Source organism: Polypterus senegalus, chromosome 10, assembly GCF_016835505.1.
Source record: "Polypterus senegalus isolate Bchr_013 chromosome 10, ASM1683550v1, whole genome shotgun sequence".
NCBI classification, from domain to species: domain Eukaryota; kingdom Metazoa; phylum Chordata; class Cladistia; order Polypteriformes; family Polypteridae; genus Polypterus; species Polypterus senegalus.
The window spans coordinates 101316100-101342580 of NC_053163.1; the positions used below are offsets into that span (position 1 = coordinate 101316100).

A 26481-nucleotide genomic window follows, 5' to 3' on the forward strand; every position below is an offset into this window, starting at 1 on the left:
GCAGATTTAGTAATTGTCTACTGTTCTGTGCTACCAGCTGAATTTCTACCTGTAAAAGCCAGGCTGCCATTCTAGCCAATACATTTTGAATATTTGCTGCAAAACTCTGTACTTTATGTACAGTAAATGAAGCAACTGCATGGCAACACTGATTCACAGCTTCTAGGCTCTCGGCATGACAGCTAATTGGGAAACCACAAGGCTTCTCACAACTGTTAAGGTTTATAAAGTATTGGCAGTCTTTGTAGTTTTTATCTTCATCAAGAGACAAAAAAGAATTTACTTTAATAATGGGTCCATTTTACAGCAAAATATCAAAAGCACAACTTTTTAACACTCAAAATGTGAAATGTCACCAAGGGAGAAAAATGTCCACATGATTTATTTTATGAATATTTGGACATGAAATAATATTTTATGGCTGACAGATACGTGGTTACATTTTCAAGGCTGCTGACACCTTCATTTAGTTTCTCAGTACTTTAAAACTGATTGGAGACAGCATTAATTTTACAGACAACGAGAGGCCAAAAATCATTTTTTATTTTGTTACAGATGGGCAATTTAAACCACCTATATTTTTGTGGAGGTTGACTATACACACCAAAAATGTTCTGATTACATTCTTCAAAAAGGTTTGACACAATGACCTTCTGTTCATGCTAAAAATACAGGAACAGCCCTTTCTATAAATTAACCAATGAATCATTTGTTTTTTATAGTGGTCACACATGACATTTTCTACAGCAAACAAAGATATATTGTAAAATAAACAGTAAATTAAACAGCATTCAGTTGCATTATAGCTAAAGCCTATAGTGTACAGAACTAACGAGCCAACTAAATAGTGTAGTGGCACAGATAAACAGCCTGAGAAGAGAGCATGGTCAAATCAGAATATAACAATTCACTTGTTAAAGAAGGATGAAATATGATCACAATTATAGTCAAGCTGATGAAAATGTATTGGGAAGAAATCATTTGCAAAGTGAGACTTCAGTGAGCCCATCAACGGAACCTTATCAACAGACCTGGAAGAAGGTTCCAGGGAGTTCTGAATTAGTGCTCCTCAAGTGTTAAGAAAGAGAAGGTCCATCTTATGGGGTATGAAGAATACAACAGCCATTGTTTCATCATTGAATGCAAGTGGAAATGCCATCACTAAAGCAAGTTAGAAAACACAGCCCTCAAGAGTAAGGCAAGTTAGAAAACACACAGTCTTCAGGAGTTACGAAGTGTGCTACTGCCCTAGGCTGTTTATAAACAGGCAAGGGAAAGGGAAACTGAGAAGAGTAGTACAAACGGTGAAATTGTTTTACCAAAAAAAAACTGCCATGCCCAATTGTTCTATACAGTTTTGCAAATTATTCTGTTTTACAGCAACTCATAAAGAGAACTTAATTTACTACATTTAAGATTAAGACGGGTAACATACTTCTGACTTTACATAAGTGTAAAAACTTGAGCCATATTAATTTGTGGTAACACGAACACACAGAACAAAACTAAAAAAAAAGTGTGGTGCTTGTTCTGTGTGTTCGTTTTTAGACACTGAGAACAAAGGAAATCAGCCAGACAAATAACCAGTTAACTGAACACATTAGATGGAATGAAAAACACAGTCAGACCATTCAGTACTCCACAACAACTGCTACAGATCACAACTCTACAGGCTCAGGTATGCATTAGTTACATTTTCTAGAGGATCCTGGACAATGATTAGTTTGTTTCTTCTGTATTCTAACAAAAGTACGAGTTTTGAATTTCTTTTTTAAATTCTGATGCCTTTTCCTAGCTGCCAGCTGAATTGTTACCAGTACACAATATTTAAATATTTCAAGTCCTATTCTCAAATTTTATTAAAAAGCTCGTACTGGCTCAAAAATTTAAAGTTAGTCTGAAATGAGTGTTTTATTACAATGCTCATCAGTTAGAAAAAAAACAAAACTTTTAAAATTGAATGTTGTTCACCCACAGAATGGATTTCCAAAAACCAAAAAGCTCAGTTTTGCACAGATCTGATGAAATCGTTCTAATTAAGGTTAATGGCAAACACCAAGGAGCTAAAGGCCAGAGCTGATTACACATACAGTACGTGAAATCACTCCTTTAGCCTACTATTGCAAATTAATAACATTTATAATTTTTCACTTCATTTTTGTTATGTTTAAACATTATGACTTGTTTGTTTATGTTATAGCCTATAATTCTCTTTTTAAAAGTTTGTTTGCACAGAGGTTAGGTGCATTTCTTGTAGTTCAGAAGGAAGTTAAACAAATAAAGGAAAATATTATTATTTCAAAACTTAGATATTAAAATTTGGATTATTTTGGATATTGAGTCTGTTTTTTTCCTTTCATTTGGTTGATTTTGTCTTTTGATGATGACATCCTGCATAAAAATATTTTTCGTGATTGCATAAAAAATATAAATTTCTGCTATGTAGTAATTTACAAAAAATGTTGGTCTAATGATTACAGAGGTTTAACAGATCAATCTGATCTCACAAAAAGAACGATTCACCGATTGATCGACTGCCTGCACAAGTTAATCACCTAGCTACAGAACTTTAAAATCTGTGATGGCAGGCTTCAGTAAAAAACACTCACATTGTGAGCCAGTCAGCAGTTGCCCACCTCTAGTTACGATTAAAATCCTTTACCCTGAGCATTTTTGGGGGATGCAAATTTCTGCCATGGTCTGCTTAATCATTGCAGCTTTGGGCAATTAATCCAACGTCATATGCAATGCTTAAATGTCTGTAATAACTACTGCTGGCAACACAATGTTCACACATAAACTTTAGTCTTAAACATAATTCTGTTAAACTATGCCTTTACATTTGCACCGCATTTGTGTTTCTATATTTTATCAATGAAAATAAATGTCTCATTATTTGAGCAAATTAAAAGAACGGCGACTAATCACATAAAATCCAGCAGTTAACTGTTTACTTCTTAATTGATTGACATTACTACTAATAAAATATTCTATTACTCACTGATAGATAAGACGGCCTACATTTTTTCTACTCCCTCTTAATTTTTACACTGTTTTCTTATTTAGCACTGCAAAGTGCTGATAGGTATATTTTAAAAACACTTCTAATGGTTGAATTGTAACATTATTGTGTCTTGTTTTGTAGAATTTTAAAAGAGCATCTGGGCAAGTACAACAAATGTAAATATTAATGTCTGAAGATAACCTAATGAATTCAGTCCCTGAATAGTATGAAGTGCATTTCTCTGTGCAGCAATTAAACATTTCTGCATTTTTACAGTGCAGCAAATGCAATTTCTGAGAGGTGAATGAGAAAAAAGTCCATGGAAAGGTGAACGCTGGGCATATGTGTGTAATGTACAAGAGATTCCGATCTTCGCCGGACTATAATTTCTTGCTACATCTGCCTGATACTGATGAAAATAAAAAATGACCTATAGCTGTAAAATATGGGGTTATAAATCTCTAAACTTCAGTGACCTTGTTATATGTAATTTGCACTTTTTGGTAGAAGTGATTATCTGGATTAACAGATTCTTAGCTCCACCTGAGCAATGGCATTCAAGCAAATTATACACATGTAGCAGACTGCCAGGAACTCATTGAGATGGCATCTTCTAAATGGACACAGACAAAGCAAGTACTGGCATACCAACAAAAAAGACATCGTGGGTTACATTTTCATAACCCACATGACACTGACTATTTGACATAGCTCGTCGCAATAAATAAATATTATACCATTGTTAGCTATGATTAACATTAGACAGCCATAAGACACTGGCTTGAATTGAAACATACAGTAAGATGCTTAAACATCCACAATGTCTCATGCCAAACATCCTATTAAAAGTTTTAATAGACCATATACTATTTGACAGAAATTACCTGTAAACTATAATGGGTATATAATGGGTATGAAGAAAAAGAAGAGAAAAAAACATCAAAACTGTAAATGTGGAAGAGCAACTACTCTGTTCAAGGTTCCACACACTTGAACTACAGTACTTCTTGTCTCAACACCTTCTGCCTGCTTCACAAATCATTTAACAGAAAAATTCGCTCCGGTATCAGGTAACAAAGTAACAGGGTCACGTCAAGATGTTCCACCTACTCCATAACACACATATTTATTTATGAATTTATTACATTTTAATCACCCCATGTAAAGGACAAATTGCCATTTAAGTGTCTTCTGCTGGGTTTTTGTTTGACAGAGATGGCTGTTTTTGTTAACACAAGCCTTCACTTCATCCCATTTACTAGCAGCCCTCCAGAAACCCTCACCTGACAGTTCCATAATAGCTGCCTCACTTTTGCCAGCAGGCTATGATTTAGCAGTGGGAGACAGTGAGAAAGCAGTCTGCATGCCGCTGAGAGGTTTTTTTTTTTTCACAGAGAATAGATTACTTTTAAAAACTCATTTCAGGTTGCCAAGCCTGTTCACTAGGACTTTACCACTTCAGTTTGGCTAACATGTGCAGCAAGTGGAGTTAAATTTTAAAATGTTCATGTCTTTTCATTTTTTAATCACCAGTTTCAAGTTCGGCTATGTAAAATAACGACTTTCTGTTTGTTGTAATGCTCTGTCTGTGCCCACTGTATAGCTTAACTTTTTAAACCAAGAAATTTTTTTTTTAATATTACTGAAGTGGCTTTCACACTAGTACAAATAGAATATAATATAATAAAAATTATAAATATGATAACAATCATAATTATCAGAGCTTAGTCCAGTCACCATGCTGGAAACTGCATTTAGCCTTAGCATGCGCTTTGTACAAAGTCCCCAGAATCATTTATTATAGAGTAGATTTTGAAATCTACAACCCATAATGCTCTCCTAGCTCAGACTGGCTTAGAACATGCTTTATTTACTTTTAGGCTTATAGCTTTCTTATTGACTGACATGTCAGAATGAGTGGGAGTATTACCTGCTACTCTTGAGCTCATTATTGTCAATAAACTAAATTTAGAGTGACTTGTCTTAAATGTAATATAACAATAATATCTGAAAATAAGTTTTTTTGAAAAGCAGCATATTGTTAATTGGGTTAAATGTGGAATATTGGGGATTATTAAATCAACCACATGCCATTAAGGTTCTAGATATGAATTCACAGATGTCTTTGGTGTTCTCACTTAGTCCCACCTAATAGTGCAGAAGTAAACATTTGGTACAGTAGGTCTATTCCTTTCAACTCTTAAATACTACATAGTTGCAGAAGAAGATACAGGGGTTGTCTTTGATAATCTCCATATTTCAAGTTCAGCTGGGTCCCTGAATTACTTTACAAATGTCCTCATTCACACAAAAGAAACAATGAGGAGAACAGAAAGGGAATTCCATTTCAAAGCTGAAGCAACAACATCACAAACTGAAACTGATGAACTCTGACTTACGGGCAAACAGCTGACAAAACCGCACTGCTAAAGAGAATTGCATTTCCTTAAGTATATGAAACTTTTACTGAATAGTCACTGCCAAATCATTAGTTAGTGTAAGGCATTTGAGTGGAGCCATAATATTTACACGAATTCATTTCATATCCTCATTCACACTGTATTGTTACCAATAATCTATATACGTTTCACTTTCAGTTTGTCCTATGGTTACTTTTAAATGGATCCAAACTTATTCAAGTTGGCAGGAACAAAGGTTGAATGTGTATTATAAGATCACATCTGTCAGGAGTGAATTTACATTTTCAAAAGAAAAAGTAATGTATTGCTCTGGGCAGAGCAAAGTCGAGACAAGACTAAGTCAATACCGTAGCAGGGGGCAGAAACGATTCTAACTGCCTATTAAGCAAGGATTAAAGGCAAACAGAAGTTGATATCCTAAAATTCTTCATGTTTATATTAAGAATTGTTTTTTTTTTAAATCTTTCTAGATATAAAGTTCAAACAGGTAATAAAATCAGACCTACAGTCACATTACACCCTGGCATGCTGCACCTTGCACTGGTGGATGTTTCAATAATCTTCTTTGCAAGCAAAATAAAAACTTAATGAAATTAACACCAGCATGCCCCACAAAAAACATATAATAAAAAAGGCAAAATCAAAAGCAGCATAGCCAACATTTAGTGAGTTTGCAGTAAGCAGATCATAGACAGTTTAACATCTGTGGCAGAGCGACGGGCATTAAGCAAACTCCTGTCAATCATGAATAATCCACTGCATCCACTGAACAGTGTCATCTCCAGACAGAGGAGTAGCTTCAGTGACAGACTTTTGTCACTGTCCTGCTCCACTGACAGACTGAGGAGATTGTTCATCCCCCACACTATGCGACTCTTCAATTCCACCCGGGGGAGTAAATGCTAACATTAATTTTATTTTAATTTTTTTCATTTTTATTAATATTTAATTTAATATTGTTTCTTTGTATCAGTATACTGCTGCTGGATTATGTGAATTTCCCCTTGGGATTAATAAAGTATCTATCTATCTATCTATCTATCTATCTATCTATCTATCTATCTATCTATCTATCTATCTATCTATCTATCTATCTATCTATCTATCTATCTATCTATCTAACTAGTGTGATTTAGTATAAAGGATTTGCTCGGTTCCTTATTTGATGTCAGGAATGTCCTAGAACCCTGGTCCCTCTTTTTGGATGTCACATTTTCCCCTTCTTTCCCTCCTATCAGTGGATATTACTAAGCAGCATCTATTATGCAGCAATCGCATGATGGAGACGGGAAATAAAATTGAGAGGAAGTCTTTGTTTTAGCATTGTGTATCTGTGCTTCTGCAGCTTCCACCATTCTCGTGCCTTCCAGTGGCCTTGGCCCTATTATTTTTTCGATAGTTTTGGGGCTTTTCATACTTCTTTGGCTTTTTACCTCATTAATCCATTTTCTAATAATGTTTCTATATCATTTTGCATACAGTAGCTCACCTGTCTTTACCTGCATTTTCTATTTTGACTTTTTACCTATTAATGGAGCTCATCTTTTGCTTCACATTTCTATACCTTTGCCTGCTCTTGCTTGCTTTTCAGTGTTTGACCTCCTGACTCATCTTTTATTAGATACACTTTTTAAATTATTGACTTGTACAAAAAATAAAGTTTGTTTTACACTTTATCCTACCTATGCTATTGTCAGCTTTCCTACATCAGCGATTCAATTTTGGTGCAAATGGTTTGCTATGCTTTATAGAGCAGTAAGACACAGACTCTTCTTCCCTCCGGTCCCTGCCAGCAGAAAAGCTGGTGCTGGCTGACCACTTTATGGGCACTTTCACCACTGCGAGTGTAGTGAGCCACTGCAAGTCTAATCAGCTGTTGCAACAAATTACTCCCATACCACGTAGGGTGCATATGTGTCTATTTCTATTTTAAGTTGTATTTCCTGAGAGCCTGTAACAAGTGAGCACAAAGATTCAAAAGCCTAAATAAAACTGCACTGGGAAAAACGTTCTGTTAGTTAACTGGATAAAACCAAGGACATGGCTGGACATACATTCAGATAGCAGAGACAGCTTAACTGGCTTAGTTTGCCACGTTTTACGTACATATGCACATGCACTGGCAGAAAGCAGATATGGTAGTTTTTGTATTTATATTTACTAGCAATGAGAATTCACAGAGCTGTAGTTGCATAGTCTTCCATATTAGGAGAGCACATTTGGTATGGATCAATTTGATTCCATCATGCTGATAAGGACTGCATTTCTTCAGTTTTTCAAAAGAGTAAAGGTTTTTGTTGTAATTGTGCTCCTATGAACATTCAAAAGTATTAGACTTGCCAAGTGCAATAACTGATTACATTATAGCATAGTAACAACCTGCATAATTGAGCAGCATTTAATGAGGTATCATTTAATTCAGATTGAACACAGTGTAAATGAGGATTGAGAGCCACTTAAAGTGGAGCCAAAGATGAGAAAGAAACAATTAAAGAGAAAAATAAAAACTAAGCCATTTGAGGTCATTAAACAAGCAAGTAAAATTAGGAGCAAAGGGTCAAAGCAAAGTATAACAAACGTTGGAAGCCACGGAAATGAGGAGGGAAAAAAAAAAACACTCAAATGACAAGTTAGTATGAAAAGTTTAATTAAATAATGGGGGATTTACCCCCTGCTTGCTTTGCTTGCCAACCCCCCCGGCCTGTGCTATGTACCAGCCACTTCGCGTCTTTGCTGTTCACGTATGTGGATTTCACTTTCATCAAGCAACAAATTTTTTAATTCTCACGAATGCACCTCTTCATTGGGAAGAAACACTACTTTTCCCTCATGGCAACATGAATTAGATGATCTACAAGTCTCTGTCTAAAAGTTTAAATCCGATCAATATATTTGATCTCTTTTTGCTGTTCCATTATTTCACAGAGTAATAATTGCTGTTTGTTTGCACAATCTTTAATATCATTTTTTTGAGACTTTCGAATTTTAGTACTTTCATTATCTCTAACCTGCTCTGCATGTGTATCGCGCCAATGTTTTGGAACCTCTTTACAACTTTCTACTTCATCTACTCTTTGTCTTTTATTTTCGGCCCTGGACGTGGTTAAATCTATTGGCACAAAGTCTCGTTTTGCGGGACTTGAAAGTATCTCTCTGAAAAAGTGATGTCTCGTCTCAGGGTAAAAAGTCTTGTCTCATCCCAGGTTTTTTTTTCACATAATAAAGAGATTGCTGGTAATTACCAAAACTCAGTTGATGTGAGTCATCACCCTGTGAGAATCAGCAGATGTACAACATTATACTGCACTGCATATCCACTTGTGAACTTTAAAGAAACGTGATGAGGATCCATCTACTGTATCTACAGTATCTATGTACAAACATACTGTATAAACTTCACCTTCAGTTCTAATGAAAGCTTCTTCTGTCTCAGTTCATTACTAGAACAACACTTGAATGTGAAGCACAGATACTGTAGCTTGATTATACTGTAAGTTCCCACATCAGAATGTAATTGTTTGAGGTGACTACCTATCATGTAGTCAATCCAACCATTTTTGAAACCCACAAATTATATTAGGTAAAGGAGCAACTGGGCACAAGACAAGAAAAAAATCCTGGATACTGCACTACAAACTATAAAATGCAAACGTATTCAAGTTGGAAAATATGTTTTTTTTTTCTCCCAATTTCCTTATTCATCTCAATTTAGGAACTAAACTCTTAATCCCAACCCCAAATATCCAAAGAAAGTCTGCTGGCCCCCTGTCAAACTGTATCAAGTGCACACTGCACTATTCTTCGATTAAAAGTGAAGGACATTTTCAAAGCCTAATTACAGTATATCTATGCTGACACTAGGAAAAGAGGTTTGAAAAACACACCCTGTAGCATCTAAATCTGAAGACAATTCCCATAAGACAACAATGGGTTTAGTATGACTAAAAAAGTTTTTTTTTCCTACATACAATAAAGGTAGAACTGTAAAAGATAAAATGTATTTATATAATTAGCTGTTCCATATTTGAATATAAACATGTCATTTCCAATCTTTTCAGAAGAGGAGACCGTAGCCACATGCAAGCAAATAAATATATTACACATTTCTTTCCTTTCGGCAGATACTTTATTTACTTTTTCCTGGTAAGCTCTTTGCCCCCAGAGTCCCAATCCCTTGCTTTGTGCTAGATCTGTCATCTGGAGACTTGTCTTTGGAGTCAGTCAGGTGGGAAAAAGCCTTACTGTCTGAAAAATAATGGTGATTCAGTGGCACAGACTAAGCCTAGAGTCTAACAAAGTGGAGCTACCACAATAGAAAGTTTATTTGCTTCATGATGGCTCATATTTTAAAGTTGTGTACAAATAAAATCACATGTTACATTTAACCTAACAGCAGTTTGCCTGTAAATACCTAGAAGTCATCATTATCCGTTCATTTGTTCAGTTTCAAGCCTTCTCATCTAAAGCAGAGCCACAGGGAGTCAAAGCCAATGTCAGCAGCATCAGACACAGGGCAGATTCTAAAACTGGGAAGGACACTAGTTCATTGCAGAAAGCAACTGGCAAGGTTCATCCTTTCCATCCATTTAGTATACGCACTTAAATGAACGTCAGGGTCACGGTAGGCCAAAGTCTACCTCAGCAGCAAGCACCACTTCATCTCAGAACTTATTCACACACATAATCACTTTTGCTCACACAGGTCAATACAGATTTGCTAGTTCAAATAAATTGCCTAAATTAATATATAAAACACTACAATAATTTTAACAACTTGGCCTATTATACGAAAGAAGAGGCCTGTCATTTGGGCACATTATGCGTGAGGAGATTTCCAGGCAAAAAACACATAACTTAAAATTCTGCACATGTAAGGTTATGAAATTAAAAAAAAAATCTTGCTTAGGAATTCATATAGTTCACCAGTCTGTGAAAGAGACCAGGTTCAGAGATTTCATAAGGGTTTCAAATAATTAAGGCAAGGCAGTGGTAGAAAATAAATTATCACCTTACTGGAGGAAAAATGAATGTATAGAAATATTTCAAAAGGTAAGCTAAATAAGAAAATGGGCATAATGTAGCTATTTGTATCATGGCTCTCGTTCACAATTAATTTGTCATTTTGTGCTGATATAATTTGAAGTAATTGATATAATTTATTAATCTGCATTTTCTTGTGCCATGTAAGCAAAAAAAAGATGCATTTTCATCCAAATCAACTATCTGAGGGATTCATAATGGATAGAATGATGTTTATGTACCAGCAGACAACAAAATACTTAATTGCATAGTTAATTGATATCATTAATAGCCTGCCTATTTATACATTTCACTTAACACCTCAGTGAGGCGCCGTCATTAGGGTTGAGGCATTCTCCCGGAAATGTTATTAGAAATACTTGCCGTAAATCACTCCTAAAAACACATTATAAAGAATGCTTTATTTGGTTAGTTCTGAAGATGCTTTCAATACACTTTACACAGAATTACTGTATAATGTTATGGTTTTTAAGTTTCCTTCTTTTTGAACATTTAATCTGGATGTGTTACTGTGTAAAATGTTGAACATTTGTGAAAACAAGATGTAACTTTAGGGTAACTGGTTCTTAAGTTCAGTCCTGGATGCCTCCTGTGGCTACAGGTTCAGTTGCAAACAGTTTGTCAATCAGACTGTCATTTTACGTTTAACTGATTTCATTGATTGATTAGCTGATCCTTTTGTCCTTTTACTTTTTATTTAGAAAACTACTATAATGACAGATATACACTTATAGGACACTAGGACATTTCTGTGCCTTTTAAATACCTTTAAATACTTTGTTTTGTTATTTTAATTCACCTTTAGAGTAGGTTTACTTGTTTGTATTTGAAAATATTTGAGGGAACATTAAAGAATTCTTTAAAATTAAAAGGAAAAAATGAATTCTTATTCATATATCACTTAGATATTTCAGCTTCATTCAGTAAAATATAGCATAACCAGATTATAATTTGTGAATGGATGTAAAAGACATAGAAACCCAGAAATAAAATCTAGTTTAATTAAGGTAGAAGTAGGTAGGGTGTCCTGAAGACAGAACTTGAGGACCACTGGGATGGATGGCTACCACCTCATCTATGGACTGGTCAGGATTGGTGAATTGTAATTTGGCAATTCTTCTAACTAAAACTATGCCAATTGTATGGTACTGTATATAAAAGAATGCCATGTGAAACTTATGGTATATGAAACAACTGATCACACCCTTCTTTGTCCACTTTACAATCCTTTGCATATTTTTAAATGTTATAAGTGTTCTTTGTTATAATAAAGCTTTACTATATTCATTGTTTGCTGTTTATTATTTATCAATTTTGTTAAGGTTGATTTTACTCAAGCAGTATAAGCAGCAAAGCTGATACTAAACCTGGACAAGACGCCATTACAGGACCCAGTGACGACATCACTCACTTATCTATCAATGCACTGATTTAGTTTGGAACACACTTAAGTAATTTCAGGCATTACAAAACCTGATGGGGTCAATTTAGTTATCAGTTTACCTAACATGCACATTTTTGGGATATGGGAAAGAGACGGGATGGCCCACAGAAAAACAGACACACATACGGGGAGACACAAGCTCACACAGTACAACAGCCAAGGCTGGGAATTTTACATTGTCTCCTAAAACAGTATGACGCCAACATGTTTTTCACATACACTTAATATCTGGCTAACTTGGAGTCAGCCTAAAATACAAACATTTGACAAAAAAATATTATATCTGTCGAATATAAAATATGCAAACACTAGGAGAACAGGCAAAGTGTATATTGAAAGTGATAGGCCTAGGAACTGATACCAGATGCCAGGTGCTGTTGGGCAGCAGTAGTAACCACTGTGTCACTATGCTGTGGTATCTATTTACAGCACCTATCTATCTATGTAAAACTACTAAAGAGAGACACATTTACTTATCGATTAGTCTCTGATTGAAAACTGAGGAACTGTATGAGTAATGTGAACAATAAAAAGTATAACAAGACATTACATTCTCAAGGCCACTCATTCCAATTCTGGGTTGTAGAGTGCTGTAGCCCATCTTGGCAGCACTGGGCACAAGGCAGCAAACATCCCTGGTCATGCTGGCCTGTCTATTGCAGTCATAAACATGCGTACCTACACTCCCACTGGGAGCCTAATATGGAATCACCACTTAACTTAATCTGCACGACTCTGAAGATGTGGGAGCAATTCAAATACTAATCGGAAAGAATACGCAGACATGGAAAGAATCAGCAAAAGAAAGAGGGCAGAAATATGAATGAGAATATTTCCATTTAAGAACGGGATTTTTTTATTTTTTCACTTGTTTTATAGAATATCTTTACTATCTCTAAAACATTCTGTAATGTTTTCACGTCCTGGCTTATGTCATCTACTTCTTTTTATTATATTTTTTTACTGCTCTCTGACTTCTATGAAAATTACATCCAGCTGAGAGTGTGTTCTTTTCATTGCCTACCAAATAAATGAAGGATGGCCTTCAAAGAAAACGTCTTTTCCTGTAATGCTGTGAGACCTATTATTGCACTTTTTGGTCTTTTGGCAAGTTCAATTGGTTATTTTGTAGTGCAGATATAAAAGAAAGAAAGACAGCAAGAGCTTATTAGAAAAGGCTCATTAAAAGTGCAAGTAAAGCTCAGTCTGTGACTAGAAATCTATCAAATGGTAAAAAAAGAAGAAAGAAAATACAATTTGGAAGGTGTTTAGGTCAGGAGCACTCTGTCTAATACCTTACTTGAACTCTTTAGTCTGGTCCGTGTAAGTGTGACATCTTGATGTAAAATGTATGACAAACTAGAAGACAAGATCATACCAAACAAAGGAAGAGGGAGTGAAGATAGAGAGAGGTATAATATATAAATATATATATATTTTTTTCTTTTATTATTTATCTTCAATCACCCCTCTTTGCTAATTCATTTCACATGGTGATTCCATTGATCAAAAATGGTATGGTAATGTTAACTTGAACCACAAGTTTAGAATACTCAATTTGCTTCCCACTAAGAACACAACCTTTTTATTCCCATATTCTTTTTTTTCCTGCTTTTAATTCCTTGAAAGTTTCAACACACTTTTACTTTACTTATACGTGTTTTAGTATGGAAGGTGATGAATTTTTATTGAGATGGAGACTTGAAACAATAAAATGCATAAGGCTCTTCCTTTTCCTTGCACAATCCAGATACATTTAAATAGGAGTTTGCACACACGGCTCCTCACGGCACGCACTTTAAAGTTGCCTTCTTGCTTTTGACAAGAAACTAATTTTCAAGGTTGTGTTGCCATGGCAGCACTTGGAATCTTAATCTAGTGTGAAAGGTCATGGGAGGTTGTCAAATAGAGTTCCTCTTCAGCTGCGAAGTGGCGATGTGAGGTGGTCCAGCAATAAGATTTAAAGGCAGCTCATTATTAATTTTCCCATTTTAATGCAATGTCCCAAAGGCAAGTCTAATACCTTGGGGTATTTAAAGTCTGCCTTTTTTAAAGTGGGAGAAATTCAGTTTTATATCCCATTTTTATTCTAATGGCATAGACTACTTTAACAGAGCAGAAAGGAAGACTGGATGCTGGTCTTAAGTGGGTAATACATATTTTTGCTTGTGCTATGACTGAACTGCAAAGATAGTGAATTTTAAAATTCCATATCTATTGCACTTTCAGTGAAAGTTTGCAAATGCAAGAACTAAATGAAATTATTACATTTAGAAGAATGTTTAACTGGGAGGCAATTGCACATTTATTCCTTTGATCTGGAAAGACACAGCAGAGGAAGGACGATTAACTACAGCCGCAGTGTAATCAGGATGATCCCTAACTGCAGTTATAATGTAGTCCTAACTGTAGTCATTGTACAGTCTAACTGCGCTCAGCAGCAACTTGATCACATTTAATGCTCCTTGACGGCACATTTAGCAGCACTTGTGTTTCATAGGGGAACTGTTTCAGAGGAGCATTTGATTCATTGACACACTGTTGCAAACTGGTGATAAGAAACTGGGTACATGACATGAAAAAAGTCCATTTCATTCAAAGCAGCCATAAGTGGAGGGACCCCCAAAAAACTCAGCTTTTTTCCTAATTAGTTTCTAGGTACCAAAAAATTAAAATGACGCAAAAGACACCTAAGTATCCAGAAGTGCCTAAATAAACAATGTTGAAATAAAAAAAATAAAACTGAATCAATTTGCTTTCACTCCATTTCCATTCCTAACCCCAGCTAACACCCATAAAGTAGTTTTTTTTAAAAGACAGCCAATCGAAATGTCCCAAGGCAGCGGTAGCTTAGGAAGTTGTCCAGATTTAGTCTGAAGCGTAGACCAATTCACAGGTACAACCCAAATAATAGTCAACAGTTAAGGCATATAAACTTAACAAGAAAATTCCTGTCAGGGGATTCTCGAGTTGTGAGCTTAATCCAGTTGTACATACTGTGAATAACAAGCTTTGAGACTTAACCATCTTGTTATTCTTAGGCACATAAATCAGAGATACAGCATTCCTGGTATTCAGTTTTTGGAGGATGTAGTGTCATCAGTGCTCTCCTGCCATGCTATGTTACTGAACACAGAGTGACATTTCATAAACCTACACTAAGTCATCTCTATACTGACTTCAATTCTACACTTAGTCCAGATACCAAATACTGTACCTTCAAAACACTGAGAAATTAAAATTGTTCCCTTTAGAATATATGTGACATGCAACATATAAGAATACATGCTACATTATATTCATCAAAAGCATCACCTTACTATATTATAGTAAACAGAGTACTGATGAACCTTCTACTAGGGGCTCCATAATTTGCATTCTGTAAACTAAAGGGTGTCCATATACTGCATATTACAAAAAATATTAATTATACATTTCATCGTTACATCTCATGTGGGATTATAGCATAAACAGAAATCCAGACATTTTAGAATCAACAATGACATGAAGCAAATTGATTATCACTTCATTAAGAACACTGAAATTGCAGAAGTTCTTTAGACTGTTATGTCAGACAAGTATTTTTACAGTTCAAGATGATACAGGATAACATGATTTTGATTTATTTTAACTTATCTTTCAGATTTCTTAATAGTTTTTACTGTTATGTTTTTTTCCATTTTAAGGCCAATTTGTTGTGGTCAACTTCATTATAGTGGCAATTTTGGTTGTGGCTTGAATGGTGTTTTGTGCTCACATGACTCCAGTAATGGGATGGATGACCTCATTACTATGAGTTTATAAAAGATGGAAACATAGAACCCTCATTATTGTAGTTTTACAAGAAATTCAAACTTAAGACTACTTTGTGCTTAGTGATTTTCTTAGGGTTTGTTTCCTGTTGGTGTTTTTGACTTTTGCAGTTTATTTTTATTACAAATCTTGATTTTCACTTTTTTTGGTTATTATGGCCTTTTTGGTATTCTGACCTAGTGTTGTATTTTAGCTATGTTTCCTCCCCTGCATAGGTTTCAAATGTCGCTTTTATATCTATTTTATTCATTTTTTATATTAACATGGTGGATTATTAGTTTATTTATGTTTATCTTTTGTTATGTGCCATATGTTTTGTGGATGGTTCCCCAAAAGGCAGAGCAACCTGCCCATCACTGTCAAGAGGCTGTCCTCAGCCTAACAGAGACTGGGATAACTCATAGTCCCTTGCGGTTCATTTTGAATGCACTTGTGGTATGGTGAGTACTCTTAAGTTATTTCTGTGCTTTTTGTGATTACTTGATATTTGGCCACTGTGCTCAATTTTTTACCCATTCTTGGATTTCATATTGGGATTTCATTTTGTATTTGAATTGCCTATTTGGAAGGCATTGTTTTCTGTGCCTCTGTACTCTTTAGAGCTTATTTTTTCTCTCTGTTTTGTTAAAATAAACCTTTTTTATTTTATAAAGATATTTCATTGCCCTTTTTTCAGCCAATATTGAATGATTGTTTGGAACTTTCATGCTTTGGAACTCTTGAGTTCATAACACCAATGCCCATTTTGTTGACTCTGAGTTTGCCTTCTCTGATAATCTGTTTACTTTCCTGATCTTTCTTCAACTGCCATTACACAGTTGACTGATACAGTTGTGTCTTTGCTTTGTTAAATTTCAGTTTGTTGTGAATTTTGTAATCTTTCTTTGCTCCCTTGTTTGGTCTTTCAACAAATGGTATTAATAAGAATTTTCCCCTTTTCTCATATAATTTGCAATTAATGCCTTCAGGTGAGACCTGAAGAGCCCTTTATTACAATTGTATTAACTTATCTAGCTATGTACTTGGGTCATTCGTGTATGTTTCTGTTTTACTTATGTAGAGAGTTCTCAAGTGTTAGGAAAGGAGCTTCTAAATTAAATATATTATTATTATTACTATTATTATTATTATTATTATTACAATTATAACCTTTGCGATTGGGCCATATTGCATGTAATTAAAGGCCGATTAGAGTCACAACAAGAAAACTAAGAGCTGCGCTCCAAACATTCTCCACATATGAACTTAATGCTCTTTTGAACAGCATGTTTAAACTTCTTAAACAAACATGGCTTATAACTTGATCCACCAGTGACAGACGTGTAACATGATCTTAGCACAGCTGCGGGTGTTTGTGACATAAAGAAAGATCATTTAAAATATGCTCCTGCTCTTGTACAAATAAAGCAGTAATTGAGGAAGTGAATCTATGGTTCCAAACATGTCAGTCACGGGTAGTAGAGAGTTTATTTTTGTGCTTCCATACTGGTTTGATGACATCATGTCATTTTATGTTGCTTATGCAAAGAAGGTAGCCGAGCATGCATGTGCAGAATTTAAGGATGTGTTTAACAAGACTTTAAAAATGTTCTAAGTCAAATGTACATCACTTGCATATAAAGCACATCTGTCAGGGTTAGCAGACTGTTTAATATGAACCAAATGCTGTAGCTCACTTCGTCTTATTTAGTGATTCCTACAATAGTTAACACAAGACTCAGCTCGACCTTCTTGTCCATATACACAAAGCATTCCTCGACAAAGGTTTGCTGAATGAAGTGAACTTCCCCAGGGCATGATTTCTCAAAACATTTAGGATGATTTCATCATTAAAGTCTTCCAGGAAATCTGCAGATGCTACTGTGTGTGAATCTAAAATGAAATTTAGAATAACAAAACAATAACTGTATTTTATATCAGTTAAAATTCTATCAACTTAAAGCATTGGAAGATTTAGTGGTATTAATAAGCTGTAATTCAAGTCTGAATTGGAAATAGAACCTTGTTGTCCACAATATTATCATCCATCCATCCATCCATTATCCAACCCGCTATATTCTAACTACAGGGTCACAGGGGTCTGCTGGAGCCAATCCCAGCCAACACAGGGCACAAGGCAGGAAACAAACCCCGGGCAGGGCACCAGCCCACTGCATGGCACACACACACACACACCGAGCACACACTAGGGACAATTTAGAATCGGCAATGCACCTAACGTGCATGTCTTTGAACCGTGGAAGGAAACCGAAGTACACAGAGGAAACCCACGCAGACACGGGGAGAACATGCAAACTCCACACAGGGAGGACCTGGGAAGCAAACCCAGATCTCCTAACTACGAGGCAGCAGTGCTACCCACAATATATTCATGTTTTGTTTATTTGTATATTTAATTATTCACTTTGTGCCTGCCAAAGGCTTTGGCTGCTCTGTAATATGATGGCATTTCTCTCTCTTTATGAGATATCTGAGTTGCTCTGTGATGACTCGGCATCTTTCAAGAAATTTAAGGAGATCTTCATGTCAAGACATCTGAGCCGATATGTATGTAAAGTCTGTATTGTCTTATAAGAATTCCGTTGCTGTTTTGGTAAAATGTCTATGAAATGTTTGAGCAGCTCCTTCCAGAGTTAACTTTCTCATATTTTTGTTCTGTCACTATGACACATTTAGTGTTCTACTGTTATCTTTCTTCCACTATCAACCTGTACCAGTCTGTTTCGTTTAGCTATAGATCTCCCAGCCTGGAACACCTTTGAGTATCTATTCTCTTCCACTATCATGGAACCAACAGCAATCTGTGAAGGATGCGGTGACAGTTAGCCTAACAATAAAATAGAAATAAAGTTTGCTTATCAAACAGCATAGTCACAATTCAAAATAGGGCATGAATCAGAATAATACTTGTGATACACTATGAAGTTAAATGAAAAAGAAAATTGGGCATTGGGTAATACAAAGTAGTAAAGAGAAACTGGCTTATCTTTCTCCCAATATAATTACATTCTCAAAATCTCCACCCTTGGGCTTATTACACTAGATCAGCGCTTTTCAATTCCAGTCCTGGGGGAATACTGTGACTGCAGGAATTTGTTCCAATCAGTGAGTATTTTTCCCTCTAACTGATCACATTGTTTAATTAGATGGCCTTTTTTTCTCCTCTTATTCTGGATTTAGACAAAAACCTGCCCAGGGTTTGTTTCCTGCCTTGTGCCCTGTGTTGGCTGGGATTGGCTCCAGCAGACCCCCGTGACCCTGTAGTTAGGATATAGCAGGTTGGATAATGGATGGATGGTTGTAGTGTGATATTGGTATTCATAAGCATTTTTGAAATATTTATATTTTTGCTCTAGTTTCAAGCTTTTAAAAGTCAGTTGTCGTTTCCACATCAATTCACCATTTTCTGTCGAGTTTTCTGCCCAATAAAGACAATTAGCAATGTATTAAGTAGGCCCTAAGCAAATAACTCTGAAAAGTTGAAAGGCTTCACCTGCTTCAAAGTCAGGTGCAACAGTGTGAACATTAGCAAATACTGTAATGCATAAAAAAACAGAATGCCTGGAAAAATAGAGTGAAAATCATAATGATGATGATTAAAAGGCATTAAACGATCTCTATGCACAAAAGGATTCACCATTCTAACGAAACTTGGCAAACCCAGTTTTGAAATTTTTAGTGTCAAGCCTTCCAGCACTCACTGACATTTGTCATGGTGTCTACTCTTTTCACCATTAATTGTCATTATTAAGATACAATTTAGGCAGAAAACTTCAAAAAAAAGGTAAATTAATTGGAAAACGACAAAAGAGAGTTAAGAACTTAGAACTATGGCAAAAACATGTACTGTATATATCTACTTTACTTAATGAAAGTAAACTCTGCATTACCGCTCTTTTCTAAATGTATTACAGCAGAAGGAATAAAAAGAATAGCTAATAAAACAATGCAATCAATAAGGGCTGAAGTGACTCGCTGATTATGAAATTTAATGGAATAAAGTATTGAAGCCACAGGGGTTCTACTGGACCTGAAAAAGAAGAAAATGCCCAAGATGATCACCAGGATATTTCTAGGCCACAAAGTAATCAAATGCAGTGGAAAAATGGAATGTGGCAGTCACCTTAACTTAATATTTTTAAAAAGCCTTCAGACAGCCAGCTAGCTCTGTTTGTAAGATGTCAGGCATTCTCTGCCTAAAGAGCTCCTGGTCTGTTCTGTATATAACTCCCAATGTGCTCTCTCTGTAAGGTTACATAGATATGGATGCTGCTGTAGGTCTGTTACATTTGTTTTTTTTTTGTCTTTTTTCCTTTTTAAAATGCCTGGGTTGACCTGTCTGCAAACTATATGGCTTTTCTTTTATGTCTGATGCCTCATCTACTCTGTCTGTATGATACCAGAGCTGTCCTGTCTGACTTCCTGAGGAAGTGCAGATCTTCAGAGGCTACTGTCATTTATAGTAGAACAAACATTACTAGCTTACACTTGAGGCTTAGATTATCATTAGTCATCATCTCCTGCTGTTGAGGTCAATACTCTTTAAAGAGCAAGTATTTCTAGAAAAACCTTTCACTTGATCCTCCTCGATCCTTCTTTAACTGCACAGTTTGCCAAGGGAATAACACAAACAATAATGTTTCATCATTGCATCCCTGACCAAACTCTTAAGACATATTTACTTTTTTCTAACCATTAAATAGATCAATAATCTAAAGACATTGTACAAATAAGTGCCTGTCCATCGCTCAATTTAAATGCTACTCTGTCTGATAAGAGCTAGAAGGAGGAAAGCTGAATAACATAAATAATGAAATTTAGCATTTTGCCTTTTGCCAATAAAAGTTAATATTTCTGTCAAAAGGCTGCCTATGGTGGCACAGTAGTTAATGCTGATTTCTCCTACATCTCAAAAGATGTGCATGTTAGCTATATTGGCAATTCTAAACTGGTTCAGTATGAGTGTGTAAGGGTGTGTGTGTATCTGTGTGTGTATCTGAGTTATTCCTGCCTATTGACTAATGCTGTTGTGATTAGTCGGTGATCCTGATCTGGACTGGAGGTTGATAAAAGAGGGATGGTCCTTTATTACTTCCAGCACCAAAGGTTTATTCAACATAGAAGGCAAACATTGGAATATTTCTATATATGTGAATTTCCCCTTGGGATTAATAAAGTATCTATCTATCTATCTATCTATCTATCTATCTATCTATCTATCTATCTATCTATCTATCTATCTATCTATCTCTCTCTCTCTCTCTCTAATGTTTATTCTTCTTTTTCTTTGAGCCTTACGCTTTATGCCGGTCATACACAGTGTGATTTAGGGACGGACTTATGCAAGATTTACAGTCGCTGACTGATTTTCTGAGTCAGCCCAAATTTAATTTTCATCGGCCGTCATTTCCTGTTCAGTATGAGAGGGCTTGCAATGCCTGATTGCATCTTAGGATTTGGCTGTTGTACGATCAACAGAATTTCTGACATGTCACAAATGTTATTCGACTATTTTGTAGAGTGAGCCATCTCCCAGACCCATGTTCTGATGTCACCACCAGATTTCCCTACATGTATTGTACAGTAGCTACATTATACTTTGGGTATTGCCATTGTCAGGATCATTTTGACCTTTTTGATTTCAAAAAGCTGTCTGTAAAATAGCAACTAAGTGACCACTGACAGCAGCATCTTTGGAAACATTTTCTGGAAGAACCCCAAATAAACACATACAACAGTAAATTACATAGATTACACACCATCAATTCTCTCTGTAAAACAGACAGACCATGTTGTCTGCACATTGACCACCCTGTGTCCAATTTCGCCTTTTCATTTATTTGTACTTTTAGAGCGGAGTACAGCAAGAGCCAGCTATGCAGATCTTTACTTTCTTGACATTTTAAGAAGCCTGTGGTCATATTGGTTTTTGAATGGGTAAAGCTTTCTAGCAAAATACCAATAAATAAAACTGAATATTGGGGCTATGTACACATATCTACGTAACCAAGTTGTGGCATGTCAGTCTTACCGTACATGCTTGCACTGTTTGAGCACATATATAACTGGCGTCTCTATCGTGCAATGTACTCTCGACCTCAATTGCTAAATTGTTGCACAGTATATATGGCAATACACAACTTTTCTAATCAACCCAATGAATAGGATTACTCAAATAAAGATTATAAATTGCATGATGACGTAAATGAACATATTTAATATATTACACAATCCAGAAAAATCTAAATGTATGAATAATTTATGCCAAGTGTGTTATAGATGTCAAGACTTGTGTCAGGAGTTGACCTACAGCACATATGAGGCATTTCTCATCAAAGCCAAAACAAACCTGGCAGGGAACATCCACCCATCCATCCATCCATTATCCAACCCGCTATATCCTAACTACAGGGTCACGGGGGTCTGCTGGAGCCAATCCCAGCCAACACAGGGCACAAGGCAGAAAATAAACTCTGGGCAGGGCGCCAGCCCACCGCAGGCAGGGAACATCCACTTATTAAAAGCCAACACATAAACTGCACTGAACGGCAAACCCAATAACATGAAAGAAGCATCCAAAAAACAATTTATGCTGGGTATGTAAGTATCTTAAAGGAAAAATGGTGCATTTACTAGGAAAGTATATACTGTATGTTTTTATGTGTATGCTGTGGATATTTAAATCATAAAAGGCAGCCATAAACTGTGTTTCGGAGATGAATGTTAGGTTTCTTAACTGCTTTTTGGTGACAGCATCAGTTAGTGTGTGTTTAAAGAATTACAGAGTTTTAAAAGCTCAAAAGCTTTGGCTGATATGACCAGTTTCCTCTCATTGACTTCTGAAACAAGAAGAGATATGAGACACTTTTTGAAAAAAAAAAAAGAATGCAAGAATTGTTACAATTATGAATATCCAGCCATTAACATTAGGTTAATTTGCAATCCTAAATTAGTCCTGTATAAATCAATGTGGGTATGTCGCTGAATGTTTCCTGTGATGGATTGGTGCCACACTTGATGCTTATGGTTCCCTATGACATTAAACTAGATTAAATGGGTTTAGAAAATGGTTAAGTGGATATCGAACAGTTAAGAAGACTTGTGTTGATATTTAAGACATGGAGTAGAAGCTGCAAGCCATGTATTCCCACAAATCTGTAATAAAGAATAGTTTTCCAGGGTATATACAGTAGGGGAAATAAAGTACAAGGCCATAAAACTACTTAAATATTAACAAAGCAGACCTGCTAGAGCAAGAAAACAATTCATAACTTTCAAATATGTTTATGTGGCTGTGAAAATACATGTGCTGTCACACATGAACACTTTAAACCTTTCAAGGTCTTAAGGCACATCATCATTCATCCATCATACCATCAACTTTCTGAATTCTAGCTAGACACCTCTAGTCATCTCTAAGAAGTGGTCATGCATCCAGTTTCTGAATAAATAATTTAAAGTGAGCATCTGCAAAAAGCTGGAGGAAATCTAAGACATGTTGCAAATCTATCTATCTATCTATCTATCTATCTATCTATCTATCTATCTATCTATCTATCTATCTAGAAATTATAATCAGTTCTACAGTAGATTGAATGGAAGTCCATCATTGGACAAAACAGCCAGACTTACATTCACCAGGCAGACTTACAGCTGGCAGCTAGCCTATCCATTCATCTATGGAATGTGCAGAAAAAATTAGAGCTCCTCTACTCCAAAGAAGATGCATGCAGACACAACCACAAATGGGAATGAAAACTCCATACAGACAGCAAAGGGATTGGGTATAGTGCTACCCATATCATTTTCTATTTTTGAAATAAATGAATAAATACTCACGATTTTTGGGGCACAGGCTTGGTGGCTGGCTTGTTGTTGGAAACATCGCACCGTTCTGTGGAAGAATTTACAGTCCATTAAGTGATGTCCAAAGCTGTCAATTTATCAATTTAGTCTTGCTTCAGAATGTCACAAGTCATCAAACTTTAATGAAAATTAACAATGTTTCACTGTTGCACCATATAATCAATAATTGACTTGAAAATTAAATTAGTGCACATTTTAGCAGGATTAATTTGGCATGTAGATTAGAATAATAAAGGTAGACCTACTTTGTCCGCTGTATCCCGATGTTAGGTTTTGGGATTCCTAGAACAAAGTGCATTTTATATAAATTAGTAAACACAGAGGACACAGAATGCCACAGACATGTCAAGACAATGGCTTTGTTAATGTTGTTAATAAATTTAACTCTTGTATAAATTATTCAAGTTATTTACCACTGGGAACAGCAGAAAAAAAGGCATCATAGGCTGGACATATGAAGACAATTTCTTGACCAGGCAAATTAAAATAAACAGGTCATAAAAAGAGCAGGGACAGGACAACTTGCTAGTGACCACAGTACCATTAGTTTTTAATAAGTGACTCAGGTCAGGCAACATTCTCTAATGATTTTATCATAAACTTAGTAGTAAGGATAACATGTGCTATTTTACATTAATTAGTTCAAGGGTGCAATTAATTTACACAATATTGTCAAATAATGAATGTTATTTTTTACACAGCATTTTGTATGAAAGTCTCTTATGTGACCATTCTGTGTTAAACAAATGGAGAGATAGACAGATCATTTCAGCATTTCGATATAATGAAATTCTGCAGGAAGTCTGTATCATCTATCGATGGATATTGTGAGGTCACAAAATCAGTTCCTGCCTTTTTGCGTGACTCTGAGGCTGACACTTAGCCAGATGATTTTTAAAATTAAGTTTTGGAAAATTGTGGGCACTGTGTCCTGAAACAGACATTACCATTAAAGATGTTGTGTACTGTAACCTACAGATCGTTTGATTAAATGAGTAAGATTGTTCAATGAGCATTAAGAGACACACCCAATTTGTTTTTTTTTAATTTATTAAACTGAATTGGACAACTGTCATATAAAGGTATAATTCAAATTTAAAGTATATAAATGTCAAAACAAGGAGAACAGTGATACAAAGTAATAATTAAAAATGTGTAAGGAGCCATCATTTCCTACTTTTCCCATGAATTTTACATCTACAGCATGTGACTGTTCCATTTCCAGGCCATTTGCTTGAAACAAAATGACAATAAACTTACATTTCAATTACAAGCATAGAGGATGCAGCCCCTTCCCTTTATCCTTGTATATTCAGGTAATGCAAGATAATCCTCCATATGCTTTAAATTCCATAACATCTGGAATGTGGATATTTAAATTCATTTAATTAAACACAGGCTACTCTACAGGCAATGTTATCGATTTTATCTGCTTGGCACACGATGTCTCATAGCAGCCTAATAGCATATGGCTCATGAAGATGATAAGCCTTTGCATTCTCTTCTTTAGACTTCAGTCCTAAATTTATGTAAAGAAGTGCCATGTGTCAAAAAAGATGAATTGCAAAAGAAAGAAGTGTAAAATTAAAAAAATATATATATTATGCAAAGTTTACTATTTAAAATATTCTTACAACAGACATGAATAGCTATTCCAGTTAGAGACATTTTAGCTGATGCATTTGCATATTAACATAACAATGTGTGATCTGTGTGGATAAGAGACGATTTTATATGAAAACGGCTTCATTAAAATGTGTAAACTTCTGTCAGGAGTGAAGCTACCCAGGCAAGGTGCAGCAACTTAGTGTCCAGTTAGAGATTTACCGTGAATTAATTCTCAGTGCATCTTGGCATTTGTAACTGAACCTGCACAGAATGCCAGACTACTAAAGGATGTACTGATTTCAGATTTTAGTAAATAGTAAATAGTAAAAACTGAGGGCAAGCTGGAAAAATACATAATAATACCAGACTTTCAAAAATATCTATCAATCCATTTTCCATTCCCACTTTGTCAACTGCAGGGTCTTGCTTTTAATCAGTCTAGCAATCTGGCTTTGAAATGAAGTCATTTCACACTTAAACAGGATAGACTTGAATAATGTGACTGCCAGTAATTTACAGGCTTCCCTGTAAAAGAAGGATGCTGCACGTCCATCCGGCTCCCCTTTGAGTGCTCCAGTATGTTAGTTCTTCCAAACTGGCCTGGAGTGGGAAGATGTGCATGTGCTTGTGCCCTGTCCCAAGTTGGTTACTGTCTTGCTCCCAGCTAAATAAAAGACTACATTCTGGCTCCATATGAACTCAAGAATGGATGATGTAGGTTCAGAAAACTTTTTAAAGGTTTTAAAAAAACAATATTGTGCTTGATTTATTTGCCATAATTAAATGATATAAAGCAGAAGTGAAGAAAAAACTTCCATTTATAAATTCTACATCAGAATGAGCAACAGTGAAACTTTTTGGCTACATATTTTCCCACATTTATAGGCTGGAACCGCTTACGTAACAGTCAAGTATTTCATCACTACGACGATTTCAATGGTTTCATGTGGAAGGTAGAAAGGTTTATTACCTAAGAAATCAAAAATAAAAGAATAATGTGGCAGGGTCAAATCCCTTTGTGACTCCATGTCTCCTCTGTGTTCTGATTGTAGAAATCTGCTTCTATAGATGTTGGTCTGTACAGTGCATGCAAAACACTTTTGAGCGACATACATATGGGAAGGTACTGCCCGTAACAAGAATAAAGGACTGACTGATATAATAACAATGAAATCTTGTTTGTGTGGGCTTTGCACATTCTCCCAGTGTCCACATGGGTTATTTTCTTCGATCTGTGATTTTCCTCCCATATTCCAAAGGTAGCCTGTTTAGGCAAATTGTAGACT

At 35.6% G+C, this 26481-nt stretch overlaps 1 protein-coding gene across 1 annotated transcript in view; it reads right to left on the reverse strand.

The window, feature by feature from the left end:
• The window catches only part of LOC120538213 (AF4/FMR2 family member 2-like), a 475516-nt gene that overhangs the window by 51676 nt on the left and 397359 nt on the right, over window positions 1-26481 (reverse strand). Inside the window, exons 6-7 of the mRNA XM_039767668.1 lie at window positions 23833-23869; window positions 23561-23615 (exon numbers count right to left, since the gene is read on the reverse strand). Of these exons, the coding sequence (XP_039623602.1) occupies window positions 23561-23615; window positions 23833-23869 (92 nt within the window). The remainder of the gene's footprint in view (window positions 1-23560; window positions 23616-23832; window positions 23870-26481) is intronic.